This window comes from Cherax quadricarinatus, chromosome 100 (assembly GCF_038502225.1).
Source record: "Cherax quadricarinatus isolate ZL_2023a chromosome 100, ASM3850222v1, whole genome shotgun sequence".
Classification (NCBI taxonomy): Eukaryota; Metazoa; Arthropoda; class Malacostraca; order Decapoda; family Parastacidae; genus Cherax; species Cherax quadricarinatus.
In genome coordinates this window covers 7210749-7227328 of record NC_091391.1, presented here as the reverse complement: position 1 = coordinate 7227328, position 16580 = coordinate 7210749, and the positions used below count along the sequence as shown (strand labels likewise).

The 16580-nt window shown below is 42.5% G+C and overlaps 1 protein-coding gene across 2 annotated transcripts in view; it reads right to left on the bottom strand.

Moving 5' to 3' along the window:
* The window catches only part of sud1 (Prolyl 3-hydroxylase sud1), a 58332-nt gene extending 41752 nt beyond the window's left edge, over positions 1-16580 (bottom strand). Inside the window, exons 1-2 of one of the 2 annotated variants that reach the window (XM_070079641.1) lie at positions 16537-16580; positions 2860-2971 (exon numbers count right to left, since the gene is read on the bottom strand). In XM_070079641.1, coding sequence (XP_069935742.1) covers positions 2860-2971; positions 16537-16566 — 142 coding nt within the window. In that variant the 5' untranslated portion in view covers positions 16567-16580. Of the gene's footprint in view, positions 1-2859; positions 2972-16354; positions 16496-16536 lie in introns of those variants that run through there. The other variant, XM_070079642.1, reaches the window with a different exon arrangement.

The window sequence follows — 16580 nt, the reverse complement described above, 5'->3', positions numbered from 1 at the left end:
AAAACAAAAACAACAGAGATGGGGAAATATGATCTGTTTAACACAGTTTTACTCACTGATTCACAAACTATTGTTAAGAAACTGACCACCATAAACTGAGTACTCCACACACTTGTCTCACTCTTGGTTACATATACATCTGTAATATTGCATCTCAAAACTACATATGCCTTACTTTATGTATTAGTAAATAATTTATAAGTACCTAAGTACATAAGTGCCCTTGCTAATCTTTACATGGAATACTTCCAGACTGTTCTTCTTCCTACCATCGATGTGCGCCCTTCACTCTGGCTCCGCTATGTTGATGACATCTTTGCTCTGTGGCCTCATGACTCAAGTCTCTTCCAACCTTTTCTTGATGCTCTTAATAATCTTGCCCCTTCCATTAAGTTTAAAGCTGAATGGGAATCTAATTCCTTGCTTCCTTTCCTTGATGTTCATGTCCACCACTCAGATACAGGTTTTTGCCTTTTCCGTTTATCGTAAACCTATGCACAGTGGCATGTACATTCACTACTTTTCCTGTTATGCTTCCCCAGTCAGGAAAAGTGTTCTTATCTCCCTCTTTCTCCGTGCCCTCCGCATCTGTGATCCTCAGTTCCTTCCAGCAGATATTTCCACTCTTCATAATTCGTTTTCCCGTCTTGGCTACCCTTCCCATTTCATAGACTCTGCCCTCTCACGTGCTAAACGTAATTTCTTCTCTCCCAAACTCTCTACTCCTGGGAACTCTTCTGTCCTCTGCCTTCCCTACATTTCCGGTCTTTCTAATCTCAACAATTCTCTCCGTCCCTTAGACATCAAGCTTACTTTCCGCCAGACTAACACTCTTCGCACTAATCTCGTTCATACCTCTCCTCCCTCTACAGATGTTCCTAGTGTCTACTCTATTTCTTGCTCCTCCTAGCCTCTTCAATACTTTGGAGAAACTGGCCGATCTCTTTCTGACAGACTTAGGGAGCACAAAAATAGTGTTAGGCTTGCCGACACTAACAATGCTCTTTTCTGTCACGTCAGAGATCACAGCCATCCTATAGACTGGTCTTCTGCTAAAACTGTCTTCCCTACTTCCAACTTTAACAGTCACCGTCTTGTTGAATCCTCTCTAATACACAACTTTCCTTGTATGAATCTTAGTCCTGGCTTCGTCTCTGTAGATGCCTTCCTCTCCCACTACACTGTAAAATGCTCCAAACTTCACAACACCCGTGACTTAACCTGAGTCCTCCTTTTTTCTTCTTCTCCCTCTTCACCTTTCCTCTTTCCTTTTTTGTATTCTGACTTTTCTTTCTTTCTTCATTCTTGTGTTTCTGTTCCTTCATTATTTATTTCATTATTTCCCCTCCCCCCACCTCTGTGTTCTTGCTCTCCCTCTGTGGGCACCTAGCTCCCTGGCAGTGCTCCCCTTTCTTTGTATTTGACTGGCTCCTCCTCCTTACTTCCCCATTACTACTTCCTTCCATCTCCGCCACTACTACTACTACTACCACCACCACTACCTCTTCCTGCCTATATATACCCGTCCTGCTCTATTTCTCGTTAGTGTGACATTGTAAATGGTCCAAGTCGGACCAAAACATCATCGCAAGCCCCTCTCTTCTATGTGCAGGTTACTTGTGTATCGTTCCAGTCACGGTATTGTGCCTTTTTTGGTTATTTACATACAGTAAGCCCAGTTAGGCTTACAGTATGTGCTTATAAATAATTATTGGACTATGATTTCCCATTTCGGCATTAAAGTTACATGAAAACACACAACTGCACTTGAGCAACATTAATCACTCAAGCCAAAATCCACAAAAACCTCCTCTCCACAACATCTCAAGGTGACCCAACCTCGAGAGGTACAGAAGGAACATGATATAAACTTGGGTAATAGATACCAACAAGTTGGTCTAGAAAGACACGCAATCAAACACTAGGACATATTTATTAGAAAACTGTCTGCCTATATATACAGCTAGCCCTCCACTTTCATGAGTTCCACTTTTGCGAGCTTCGAACATTCGCGAATGCCCAGCCGCCCAATCATATTTACCAAACAAACGTGGGTTCTGCACCGGTGAAGAACCATTAAGTCCTACCATCACCCATCCTGACTTCCTAGCAAGTAAAGGATGGTTTGATAAATTTAAGAGACGGTTCTCAATGAACAACCTGAAGATGAGCGGGGAATCAGGTTCGGCAGATCATGTTTCGGCAGCTGCAGCCCCTGGTGCTTCGAAAAATATCATCGATGAGAAGGGATACAGGCCTGAGCAGGTGTGGAATATTGATGAAACAGCCCTGGATTGGAAGAAGATGCCTGCCAGGACCTTCATCGCCAAGGAGGAGAACGCTACAGTACGTTACAGAACAACATTATTATATTTCCCTGTAACAGGCTCTGGTGGCCTGGTGGTTAACGCTCTCGCTTCACACGGTGAGGGCCTGGGTTCGATTCCCAGCCAGAGTAGAAACATTGGACGTGTTTCTTTCCACCTGTTGTCTATGTTCCCCATCAGTAAAATGGGTACCTGGGTGTTAGTCGACTGGTGTGGGTCGCATCCTGGGACACTGACCTAAGGAGGCCTGGTCACAGACCGGGCCGCGGGGGCGTTGACCCCCGGAACTCTCTCCAGATAAACTCCAGATAAAACCAAAAATTCGCAAATTTTCAAGATTCATGAGGCTCTTGATCCCCGTCCCTCACAAATGTGGAGGGCCTCCTGTACTGTCTTTTTAACATCTGTACTTTAGAAGTGATCAAGGTCCAGGGACCAAAATGTTAACTAATAAATATGATCCAGTGTTTGCTTATATGCATTTCTAAAACAGAAGGAACACATAATGGGGAATTATACAAGACAGACTCACCTGACATGACAGTAGCTTGCTCTGTCCCTGGTGCAGGTAAAATATCCTCCATGGATTGCAGGGCCTTATTCTCATCCTTCAATTCCTCAGTGCCCATCATGAATTTCTTCACCTGGATAAGAGAGAGAGGCTAGATAAGTGTGGACAGAAGATAATGTACAGCAAAGTTAGAGATGATCTACCATCTACAGAATGAGAGAAGACCCACCATCTACAGTATGAGAGAAGACCCACCATCTACAGTATGAGAGAAGACCCACCATCTACAGTATGAGAGAAGTCCCACCATCTACAGTATGAGAGAAGACCCACCATCTACAGTATGAGAGAAGACCCACCATCTACAGTATGAGAGAAGACTCACCATCTACAGTATGAGAGAAGACCCACCATCTACAGTATGAGAGAAGACCCACCATCTACAGTATGAGAGAAGACCCACCATCTACAGTATGAGAGAAGACCCACCATCTACAGTATGAGAGAAGACCCACCATCTACAGTATGAGAGAAGACCCACCATCTACAGTATGAGAGAAGACTCACCATCTACAGTATGAGAGAAGACCCACCATCTACAGTATGAGAGAAGACCCACCATCTACAGAATGAGAGAAGACCCACCATCTACAGTATGAGAGAAGACTCACCATCTACAGTATGAGAGAAGACCCACCATCTACAGTATGAGAGAAGACCCACCATCTACAGTATGAGAGAAGACCCACCATCTACAGTATGAGAGAAGACCCACCATCTACAGTATGAGAGAAGACCCACCATCTACAGTATGAGAGAAGTCCCACCATCTACAGTATGAGAGAAGACCCACCATCTACAGTATGAGAGAAGACCCACCATCTACAGTATGAGAGAAGACTCACCATCTACAGTATGAGAGAAGACCCACCATCTACAGTATGAGAGAAGACCCACCATCTACAGTATGAGAGAAGACCCACCATCTACAGTATGAGAGAAGACCCACCATCTACAGTATGAGAGAAGACCCACCATCTACAGTATGAGAGAAGACCCACCATCTACAGTATGAGAGAAGACCCACCATCTACAGTATGAGAGAAGACCCACCATCTACAGTATGAGAGAAGACCCACCATCTACAGAATGAGAGAAGACCCACCATCTACAGTATGAGAGAAGACCCACCATCTACAGAATGAGAGAAGACCCACCATCTACAGTATGAGAGAAGACCCACCATCTACAGTATGAGAGAAGACCCACCATCTACAGTATGAGAGAAGACCCACCATCTACAGAATGAGAGAAGACCCACCATCTACAGTATGAGAGACCCACCATCTAAGTCCCACCATCTACAGTATGAGAGAAGACCCACCATCTACAGTATGAGAGAAGACCCACCATCTACAGTATGAGAGAAGACTCACCATCTACAGTATGAGAGAAGACCCACCATCTACAGTATGAGAGAAGACCCACCATCTACAGAATGAGAGAAGACCCACCATCTACAGTATGAGAGAAGACTCACCATCTACAGTATGAGAGAAGACCCACCATCTACAGTATGAGAGAAGACCCACCATCTACAGTATGAGAGAAGACCCACCATCTACAGTATGAGAGAAGACCCACCATCTACAGTATGAGAGAAGACCCACCATCTACAGTATGAGAGAAGTCCCACCATCTACAGTATGAGAGAAGACCCACCATCTACAGTATGAGAGAAGACCCACCATCTACAGTATGAGAGAAGACTCACCATCTACAGTATGAGAGAAGACCCACCATCTACAGTATGAGAGAAGACCCACCATCTACAGTATGAGAGAAGACCCACCATCTACAGTATGAGAGAAGACCCACCATCTACAGTATGAGAGAAGACCCACCATCTACAGTATGAGAGAAGACCCACCATCTACAGAATGAGAGAAGACCCACCATCTACAGTATGAGAGAAGACCCACCATCTACAGTATGAGAGAAGACCCACCATCTACAGTATGAGAGAAGACCCACCATCTACAGAATGAGAGAAGACCCACCATCTACAGTATGAGAGAAGACCCACCATCTACAGAATGAGAGAAGACCCACCATCTACAGTATGAGAGAAGACCCACCATCTACAGAATGAGAGAAGACCCACCATCTACAGTATGAGAGAAGACCCACCATCTACAGTATGAGAGAAGACCCACCATCTACAGAATGAGAGAAAACCCACCATCTACAGTATGAGAGAAGACCCACCATCTACAGAATGAGAGAAGACCCACCATCTACAGTATGAGAGAAGACCCACCATCTACAGTATGAGAGAAGATCCACCATCTACAGTATGAGAGAAGACCCACCATCTACAGTGTGAGAGAAGACCCACCATCTACAGCATGAGAGACCACCATCTACAGAGTGAGAGAAGACCCACCATCTACAGTATGAACATCAAAATGGTATACAATACCGACAGGTTGGTAGGTAAGACACATAAGCAGCAGTTAGGCCTAACTGTTGCTTATGTGTCTTACCTACCATCTACAGTATGAGAGAAGACCCACCATCTACAGTATGAGAGAAGACCAACCATCTACAGAGTGAGAGAAGACCCACCATCTACAGCATGAGAGGCCACCATCTACAGAGTGAGAGAAGACCCACCATCTACAGTATGAGAGAAGACCCACCATCTACAGAATGAGAGAACACCCACCATCTACAGTATGAGAGAAGACCCACCATCTACAGTATGAGAGAAGACCCACCATCTACAGAATGAGAGAAGACCCACCATCTACAGAATGAGAGAAGACCCACCATCTACAAAATGAGAGAAGGCCCACCATCTACAGTATGAGAGAAGACCCACCATCTACAGAATGAGAAGACCCACCATCTACAGTATGAGAGACGACCCACCATCTACAGTATGAGAGAAGACCCACCATCTACAGAATGAGAGAAGACCCACCATCTACAGAATGAGAGAAGACCCACCATCTGCAGAATGAGAGAAGACCCACCATCTACAGTATGAGAGAAGACCCACCATCTACAGTATGAGAGAAGACCCACCATCTACAGTATGAGAGAAGACCCACCATCTACAGAATGAGAGAAGACCCACCATCTACAGAATGAGAGAAGACCCACCATCTACAGTATGAGAGAAGACCCACCATCTACAGAATGAGAGAAGACCCACCATCTACAGTATGAGAGAAGACCCACCATCTACAGTATGAGAGAAGACCCACCATCTGCAGTATGAGAGAAGACCCACCATCTACAGTATGAGAGAAGGCCCACCATCTACAGTATGAGAGAAGACCCACCATCTACAGTATGAGAGAAGACCCACCATCTACAGTATGAGAGAAGACCCACCATCTACAGTATGAGAGAAGACCCACCATCTACAGTATGAGAGAAGACCCACTGTTGCAAACCCAGAAACAAACAATAAAGGGAGGTGGTTGACTGACCACTTGGGTGCTGCTAGGTTGTTACCTGGCAGTACCCTGTGTGACGTCAGCACACCCAATGTAGGGGGCTGCTTAGCCGGCCTCAGTGTCAGAAAGAGAGTATTCTCTACAGTGTGTTCACCATCGCTCACTGAGTCTGACAGCCTCAGTGTCAGAAAGAGAGTATTCTCCACAGTGTGTTCACCATTGCTCACTGAGCCTGACGGCCTCAGTGTCAGAAAGAGAGTGTTCTCCACTGAGTGTTCACCATCGCTCACTGAGCTTGACGGCCTCAGAAAGAGTGTATTCACCAGTGTGTTCACTTCTGCTGTTCACCACTGCTTGACACGCACCAGCTTTACTTGGTTTACTGCTGATTATCCCACGATGTTGTGAAGACACGGTCGAGTTAGTGTCGTGTCAAGATACGGTCGAGTTAGTGTCGTGTCAAGATACGGTCGAGTTAGTGTCGTGTGAAGACACGGTCGAGGTAGTGTTATGTGAAGACACGGTCGAGGTAGTGCCGTGTGAAGGCACAAAGTAGTGTTAACGGTGTCATGTGAGAGTTTGTCAGTAATAACACAGGTGAAGGGTGTAACACAAATCATATGCCATTAACAAGGTGTCATGTAACCCTGTACAAAAGGTAGTGTCTTAGGACACAGAGAACAGGGTGTCAAGTGACACAGGAAGCGTGTTATGATGCAGAGAACAGGGTGTCGTGTGACATGGAGAGAAGGTGTGTCGAGTGACACGGAGAGTAGGAGCATCGTAACACAGAGACAAGGGTGTCTTATGACACAGAGTAGGAGTGTCATGAGACTTAGATAAAGGGAGTGTCTTGTGACACAGGGTCATGACTACATTGTTAGTGTGATGTGATATTAATGCCAAAGAATATACTTTTATTTTATTATGTTTCTGTGTAAATTAAAAAATAATCTTTTATGTTAAAGAATAATTTTACTAGTAAAGATTATAAAGTATTGTCCACCAGTAACAACCTGGTGGACCAGACAAGCCTGGTCCAGGACCACCAGTAACAACCTGGTGGACAAGACAAAACTGGTCCATGTGGAGAAATTTTCTCCAGGAGGGGGGTATCAGCCCCCTTCAGCCCCTTTCAGCCCTGAGGGGCCCAGCCCTCTCAGAAGGGGCAAATATCTTGTTTACTTCTACAGCGAGTAATTGATCGCAGATGCAGTACGAGTATGCGACGTGGTCAAGCGACCGCCGCTCCTTGCAGTCAAGTGTTGCAGAGTGTATTTTAATAATAATAGACAGTACATCTCTTACCTTAGCAGGACAATTAAGGAAAATCCTGCTCCCACTTTATTACCATAGTAAAGATAGTGGACATTGTTGTCTATGCTTAAGACAGCAAGATTTAAACATTCTGCTTTGTCTCATGGAGGAAGTGGCAAGGAAGCAAAAGTACTAGGTCAGCTTTTCCTTTGTGCTGGGGGCAGTGACGGCGTGGGGCGTTGTGGCGTCTTCAGATTACTTTTGACTCTACTGAGAGTGACACTGATGCCAGGATAACCAACAAAGAACGATCTGTGCGTTAGTGTGAACAAAGTGTCTCATAAAACACAATAAACACTTAAGAGAAGTGTGATCAGCTTCCTTAGTGATAAGATTGTGAACAATAAAGACAAATCTTGTGGAACATAGTGTACCAGTGTGCGTTTTCCTAGACTATGGAAGACGTGGACATCCAAGGACACTTCAGCTTCTATCAAGTCACCGATATCTGTCGAAGGTGTGAAGAACACCATAGCTCACGCTACAAGAGCAAGGTAGGTTACGAATTTCTTGTAGTACGGGGGACTGCACAGTTCTTGAGTCGCAAGGAGTTTGTAATCAACCTATAGTCTGCAGAAAGGGGCGGACTTTTGAGTCCACACAAGTAAGTTTGTCAGCAAACAGTGAATGAAATATGCTGATATAACACCCCCTAGGGGTAATTCATTGTTTACAAATTATAACTCATTTCAGCCCATTGAGGAGTGCCTTCGACAGCATCTCAAGACCTCGTCTGCAGGGGCGGCTGTGCAGGCGATGAGCTGTCTTTCTAAGTTAAGTTTCCTTATATTTAAACTTAGCTGGTAATGCCATTTCTCAACATTTTGGTCGTGCTCGAACCAGATAAAGGCCACACTGTGGTCCAAATATGTTGTACTACAGTGTACAAATAACCTACGAGCCAAGGTCCTTCGAAAAAAGCTGTAAAACTAGTGTTTTACAATTTAAATCAGTATAAATGAATCCCTCCAGACTCAATCACAGAGAATGGGCAGCCAAAAGAAAATGGGCACTCACCCAGCATTCACCCAAAGAAAACGGGAGCTGGGTGACTCACCCAACAAGAAAATGGGGGATGGCACCCGGCATCCACTGCTCCAAGCTCGAAGAAGCGCTGACTAAGACAACAACAACCCAACTGATGTTCGGTTTGCTGAGTGTATATACACATAGTGTTTATGTTATAAACAGAAATTAAGAGACAAAATTGTGTTAAAGTTTGTTTCTTATAGATCTACCTGTTATATTAAAGGAACTTATATATAAGGTGTAAGCTTTCAAATACAAATTAACAGTGACATTTATATATGTGTAAGTAATATTCACGTGTGATTTACAGTTATACAATGACATTTATAGTGTATAGTGAATGAAGTGTATAACATCGTTATTTACGATTAATCATCGTGGTCAGGCTGACACAGCAAATTCAAGCCATAAACACCAGCCACACGTACTCTGTACCCTTCATGGTCATTGACCCTGAGGTTAAGCTTAGTGGGTCAGTAGTGACTGACTCGATTATTGCTGACTTAAGCATAACAAAAACTCAGCTGTTTATAGCAGTACAGTGTTTTTAAACACTCTAAGTGTGGTGCTAGAATTTTCAGTATACCATTAAAATGGCTTGTTTGAAAACTCAGTTTCAGTCTTTACAGACTAAGATTACACAATTAGAAAATCTAATTTTAGTCTGTATAGGATTAACTCAAGATACAAACATAGATTTTGATGATCTTGATGTCAAATTTGAATTACTTACACAACGTCTGGAAATAATTAATTCAGACTATACACATTATGAAAAGAAATTTCTTGAATCAGATCCATCTGAGGATGAAATTAAAAATGTTTTGGATACTTTTAGTAATCAACAATTAAGGTGGACAGGAGTACAGGCTATCTGCCGCAAAACTCTGTTACAGAGACCTACTGTAACTAGTGGTCAAACACCTGTTACACCTGTAACAACAACAAGTGTCCCATTACCAAGTTTACCTACCTTGTCATTACCTATTTTCCAAGGTCATAATTACGAAGAATTCATTAGTGGTTTTCAATCCATAGTAAATTCACGAACTGACATACATGAGATTGCTAAGTTCAATTACCTTAAATGTCTTGTGAAGGGAGAATCCTATGAACTGATTAAGTCATTTCCGGTGGTTAAAGGCAATTATCAAATAGCCTTACGTCTCTTAGCAGACAATTACTTTGATGCTGACAAGGCCAGAGTTAGACATGCAGTCTTAATATCAAGCTTGAAGCCACCCAAACATTGTTTTTCAGACTTACAGGCATTTAGAATCACATTAGACAATAGTCTCAGATCTCTAGGTGCTAAATATGACCTAAGACAATGTGATTGGTTTATCAGTGGTATTGTACAAGATAAGTTGTCACCACAAACTACTGAACGATTAAATATTATGTTCAATAAACGCTATTTCACTTGTGAGGAAATTAGCAATGGTTTACAAACGATAGTTTCATGCATGCAAGCAAAGAGACAAGATGAAAAATCCACAAATCCAGTGGATAATAAACCTTCAACTCAGTATAAAAAGAGTATACCTACTCCCACTAAACCACAGAATGGGAAATCCCATATAGGCACTTATCAAACTGTGAATACAACAGACAGTAAACAGACTGTCACACATAAACGTACTCCAAAATGTGTACTTTGTGATGGAACACATTGGGCACAGTATTGTAGTCAATACACATCAATGGAGGCACGTAAACAACGTGTTCATCAGCTGAAAAGGTGCATCAAGTGTTTAGGTAAACACAAGGGAGGTAAATGCTCACTGAAGAAGTGTTTTAAATGCAAGGGTATGCATCATACAGCATTATGCCCAAAAACTTTTGCTGAACAGCAGAAGACTTCCACAGGAAGTCAACAAGCAACAGCATTAAATGTGAGAGATAAGTTTAAAGCAACTGCTCTCCCGATAGCTCGAGTTGAGTTATCTAATAAATTACACAAAACCAATGTGCTAACACTAGTTGATCAAGGCTCACAAAGGTCCTTCATAAGAAGAACAGTGTTGCAGAAACTGAATAAACAACCCTATGCCAAAATACAGTTAGATATAGCTGGTTTTTTCCACAATTCTGGTAAACAGACATATGACCTAGCCAGAATCACTGTTGGTCTAGGAAACAGGAAAAAGACAGTAGAAGCTGTGGTAGTAGATGATTTGCCTAAGTCTGTGCAGATCCAGGGATTAAAAGAAACAGTTGCAGCACTGAAAGCAGCTAAGGTCAAGTTAGCCAGTCCTGACATACAGACGGACACTATTAGTCCAATTGATTTAATCATTGGAAGTGATTATTATCACTGTTTTGTGCAAAATATAGAAAGTAAACATGATGTTCACTTGCTGAAAACAGCAGGAGGCCACATGATATGTGGTCCCATTCCCTCTCAAAGTGGGAAAGAAGCTGATATTGATTCAGTGGAAAATGTACTAGTTACGAGAATAACCGCTGATCATGTACCACAGCAAAAATTATCATTACTGGAAGAAATGAATGAACCAGTTGATAAGTTGTGGGATTTAGATGCGATAGGTATTGATGTAAATAAACCAAGCCCACAAGAGTCTCAGACTTATAACCAATATTTGGACACTGTCAAATATAAAGATGGACAGTATTGGGTTAGGTTACCATGGAAATTAAATCCACCACATCTGCCTAGCAATTATCGCATGGCTTTCGGACAAATGAAAGCACAAATACATGAGCTCAGGAAGAATCCAGAGCTACTGACTGTCTATGATAATATCATACAAGAACAGTTGGACAATAAATTCACTGAGGAAATAGTCGAAGATAAGTTGAAGACAGACGCTCATTATCTCCCGCATCATGGAGTCAGAAAAGATTCTGAAAATATTCCACTACGTGTTGTATATAATTGCAGCGCACGTGCAAATAAAGATGTAGCAAGTCTTAATGACTGTCTGATGACCGGACCCTCACTAACTGAGAAGCTTGGAGACGTGCTTATGAAATTTCGCACAAACCCATATGCCTACACGGCTGATATTTCCAAAGCTTTTTTAAGAGTAGGACTACAAGAAATAGAGAGATTATACTCGATTCTTGTGGCCTGAAAATCCACATGATCCTCAAAGTCCTGCGAAAACTTATCGTTTCAAATCAGTATTATTTGGTGCAACATCCTCTCCATTCTTACTAGAAGCTACTCTAAATACACATTTGAAGAAATCAGAAAGTCCCTTCAAAGAAATCTTAAAGAAAAGTTTCTATGTGGACAATCTTCAAGGTACTGTGAATAAAGAGGAGGATTTGAAATCCTTATACAGAGAAGCTAACAAGGAGATGAAAGAAGCAAATATGCCTCTAAGGATGTGGAATACAAATTCAAAGCAATTAAGGGAACTTCTCAAAGAAGATTTCCCTGAAGCTGAAATTCCTGATTGCAACAATATGCTGGGACTTAATTGGAACACACAGGAAGATACTTTGAGTCTCAAAAGGATAAACAATAAATCATGCAGTACACTCACTAAACGTAGTTTACTCTCAGAGGTATCACAATGTTTTGATCCTCTAGGACTCGTCTCACCAATTACCATAAAGGGTAAAATACTTATGCAAGATGCATGGTAGCTCAAAATTGGATGGGATGAGAACTTGCCTCTAGAAATGAGTCAAGCATGGGATGAAATATCCAGGGAGTTTAAACAACTTCATCAAATTAAATTTCCCAGACAAATAGGTCAAGAGGGAAACAAGTACACATTACATGTGTTCTGTGATGCGTCAACCAGAGGTTATGGTGCTGTAGCTTACATGAGTAATGCTAAAGGAAGTACACTAATTACTTCAAAGGCCAGGGTAGCACCCTTGAAGGTCAGAACAGTACCACAATTGGAGCTGACAGCACTCTATGTAGGTACAAAATTAGTTGTCTATCTCAACAAAGTACTTGATCATCTCACTATTGAAAAAAACGTGATCTGGAGTGATAATGAAGCAGTTCTCCAGTGGTTAAGAAATAATAAGAGTAAGTTGGTCTATGTACAGAACAGAGTAGCAGAAATAAGAGATGCAGAGAGATTATCTCTTTCTCCACGTCTCTACCCAAGAGAATCCAGCTGACATGTTGTCACGTGGTGTCCCACTCAAGAAATTTGTGGATAATAAATTATGGCTCCACGGACCGAACTGGCTCTCTAATGAAAATAACTGGCCTCTGCAAAAAGCTCACATTATGCCAGAAGAAACAGTCTGCTTGAATGGATCTAAATACTCATCTTTGGGTAAACTCTTAAGAGTTACAGCTCTTGTCTTTAAATTCATTAAAGGAATAAAACCTGATTATGAATATCTTGAACCCATTAAATACTGGGTGAAACTAATACAGAAAGATGTTTTCTCTTCAGAATATAAATTTCTTGAAACACAAGATAAATCCCCAAAGTAACCTGTCATGATTAATTCTTTAGGACTTTATCTCGACTCAGAAAAGATTATAAGATGTCGAGGAAGAATTCATAATTCTTCACTACCTAAAGAAGCCATACATCCAATATTGATCCCCAAGAATCATTGGCTAACAAAACTGATTGTGCAAAATGCCCACAGTAACGTGTTACATGGTGGGGTAGCTGACACACTTTGTCATATACGACAATCCTACTGGATACCTCAAGGTCGACAAAGTGTGAAAAAACAAATAAAGGACTGTATTACTTGTCGTCACTACGATATACGAGTATGTCAGTATCCAGGTCCACCTCCATATCCCTCTGAAAGAGTTTGTCATATCACTCCATTTGAGGTGACAGGTGTAGATTACACTGGACCAATAATTTTAACCAAAACAGTTGACCAAGTTCCCATAAAGGTGTACATCTGTTTGTTCACTTGTGCTACAACTAGAGCAGTACATCTAGAAGTAGCCACTGACATGTCTGCTGAAACCTTTATCAAATTATTCAGAAGATTTGCAGCCAGAAGGGGATGTCCCAGACTGATGATTTCAGATAATGCAACGAACTTTGTTGCTGGTGCTGCTTATATAAGCAAGATCTTTGATCAACCAGAAGTACAACAGATGCTGATTCAACGCAGTTGTTGTTGGAGATACATTCCTCCTAAATCTCCATGGCACGGCGGATTTTATGAAAGAATGATCGGCATTGTAAAACGTTGTTTAAGGAAGACTCTTCATCGTCAAAGAATCGATTTAGAAGAATTCCGTACAATTGTAACTGAAATAGAAAATAGAGTCAACAACAGACCTCTAACTTATGTTACCGATGATCTGGACAATTTAGAAGTGTTAAGTCCATCTCATTTACTCCATGGCAGAAGGCTCGAACCTGTTCCTCCCATGAATGATAAAGAAATCATAGAGGATCCTACTTATTTCGAACCTGAGCAACTCAGACGTAAATTCAAACACCTTAATAAAGTGATTGAACGTTGGGAGAAAATTTGGCGAGAAGACTATCTCACCTCGTTGAGAGAACACTTCTATGGAGCTGGTGTTCCTGAAAATCATAAGTCCTTAAGACCTGGTGACATAGTGATTATCGACAATGATGGTCCGAGGTCCCAATGGCCACTTGGAAAAATTGTGACCATATATCCTGATGCAAATGGAATCATCAGGACAGTTGATGTTTTAAGCAAAGGTGTAATGAATAAGCAGACAATAAACTAGAGCCGTTAGAATTACACAATGTTGAAAACAAAATTAGTGATTCTCCAGAAACCACACAGACTAAAGCTGTTCAGAAAAGACAAGCAACAGTGGTGGCGAGTGAGAAAATCAAATTAATGTTAAGTGATGAATAGTTCACCTGCAGCGAACCTCCGCCGCCCCCCAGTGTGGAGAAATTTTCTCCAGGAGGGGGGTATCAGCCCCCTTCAGCCCCTTTCAGCCCTGAGGGGCCCAGCCCTCTCAGAAGGGGCAAATATCTTGTTTACTTCTACGGCGAGTAATTGATCGCAGATGCAGTACGAGTATGCGACGTGGTCAAGCGACCGCCGCTCCTTGCAGTCCAGTGTTGCAGAGTGTATTTTAATAATAGACAGTACATCTCTTACCTTAGCAGGACAATTAAGGAAAATCCTGCTCCCACTTTATTACCATGGTAAAGATATTGGACATTGTTGTCTATGCTTAAGACAGCAAGATTTAAACATTCTGCTTTGTCTCATGGAGGAAGTGGCAAGGAAGCAAAAGTACTAGGTCAGCTTTTCCTTTGTGCTGGGGGCAGTGATGGCGTGGGGCGTTGTGGCGTCTTCAGATTACTTTTGACTCTACTGAGAGTGACACTGATGCCAGGATAACCAACAAAGAACGATCTGTGCGTTAGTGTGAACAAAGTGTCTCATAAAACACAATAAACACTTAAGAGAAGTGTGATCAGCTTCCTTAGTGATAAGATTGTGAACAATAAAGACAAATCTTGTGGAACATAGTGTACCAGTGTGCATTTTCCTAGACTATGGAAGACGTGGACATCCAAGGACACTTCAGCTTCTATCAAGTCACCGATATCTGTCGAAGGTGTGAAGAACACCATAGCTCACGCTACAAGAGCAAGGTAGGTTACGAATTTCTTGTAGTACGGGGGACTGCGCAGTTCTTGAGTCGCAAGGAGTTTGTAATCAACCTATAGTCTGCAGTAAGGGGCGGACTTTTGAGTCCACACAAGTAAGTTTGTCAGCAAACAGTGAATGAAATATGCTGATACAGTGGACCCCCGCATAACGATCACCTCCGAATGCGACCAATTATGTAAGTGTATTTATGTAAGTGCGTTTGTACGTGTATGTTTGGGGGTCTGAAATGGACTAATCTACTTCACAATATTCCTTATGGGAACAAATTCGGTCAGTACTGGCACCTGAACATACTTCTGGGGTGAAAAAATATCATTAACCGGGGGTCCACTGTATAACACCCCCTAGGGGTAATTAATTGTTTACAAATTATAACTCATTTCAGCCCGTTGAGGAGTGCCTTCGACAGCATCTCAAGACCTCGTCTGCAGGGGCGGCTGTGCAGGCGATGAGCTGTCTTTCTAAGTTAAGTTTCCCTATATTTAAACTTAGCTGGTAATGCCATTTCTCAACAGTCCAGGACCACCAGTAACAACCTGGTGGACCAGAAAAGCCTAGTCCAGGACCACCAGTAACAACCTGGTGGACCAGAAAAACCTAGTCCAGGACCACCAGTAACAACCTGGTGGACCAGAAAAACCTAGTCCAGGACCACCAGTAACAACCTGGTGGACCAGACAAGCCTAGTCCAGGACCACCAGTAACAACCTGGTGGACCAGAAAAACCTAGTCCAGGACCACCAGTAACAACCTGGTGGACCAGACAAGCCTAGTCCAGGACCACCAGTAACAACCTGGTGGACCAGACAAGCCTAGTCCAGGACCACCAGTAACAACCTGGTGGACCAGACAAGCCTAGTCCAGGACCACCAGTAACAACCTGGTGGACCAGAAAAACCTAGTCCAGGACCACCAGTAACAACCTGGTGGACCAGACAAGCCTAGTCCAGGACCGGGCTCCAACAATATTAAACCCCTCAAACTCCATCAACGTCACATTAAACACACACTTCCCCTTCCTAGGATCAAACCCGATTCCCTCCCACTTTTCCCCAAGCAGTGTGACCCCCACAGTTTTAGCGCTTCCCCCTAAATATAACAACAACCAGACTTACCATCCCGACCATTTCCATCAGCAACAACCATCACTAAAACCTCTTATTTAGGGTGATAACTAGTCTATCTGAGGTGATAACTAGTCTATCTGAGGTGATAACTAGCGCTAGTAATAACTAACTAGTGATATATGTGGTAATAGTTAGAAGTTATTATGTTAGTGAAGGAAAGTGAAAAATACCGGAGATGGAGCTGGATCAGCGTCCACCATGATGACTTTGTTTA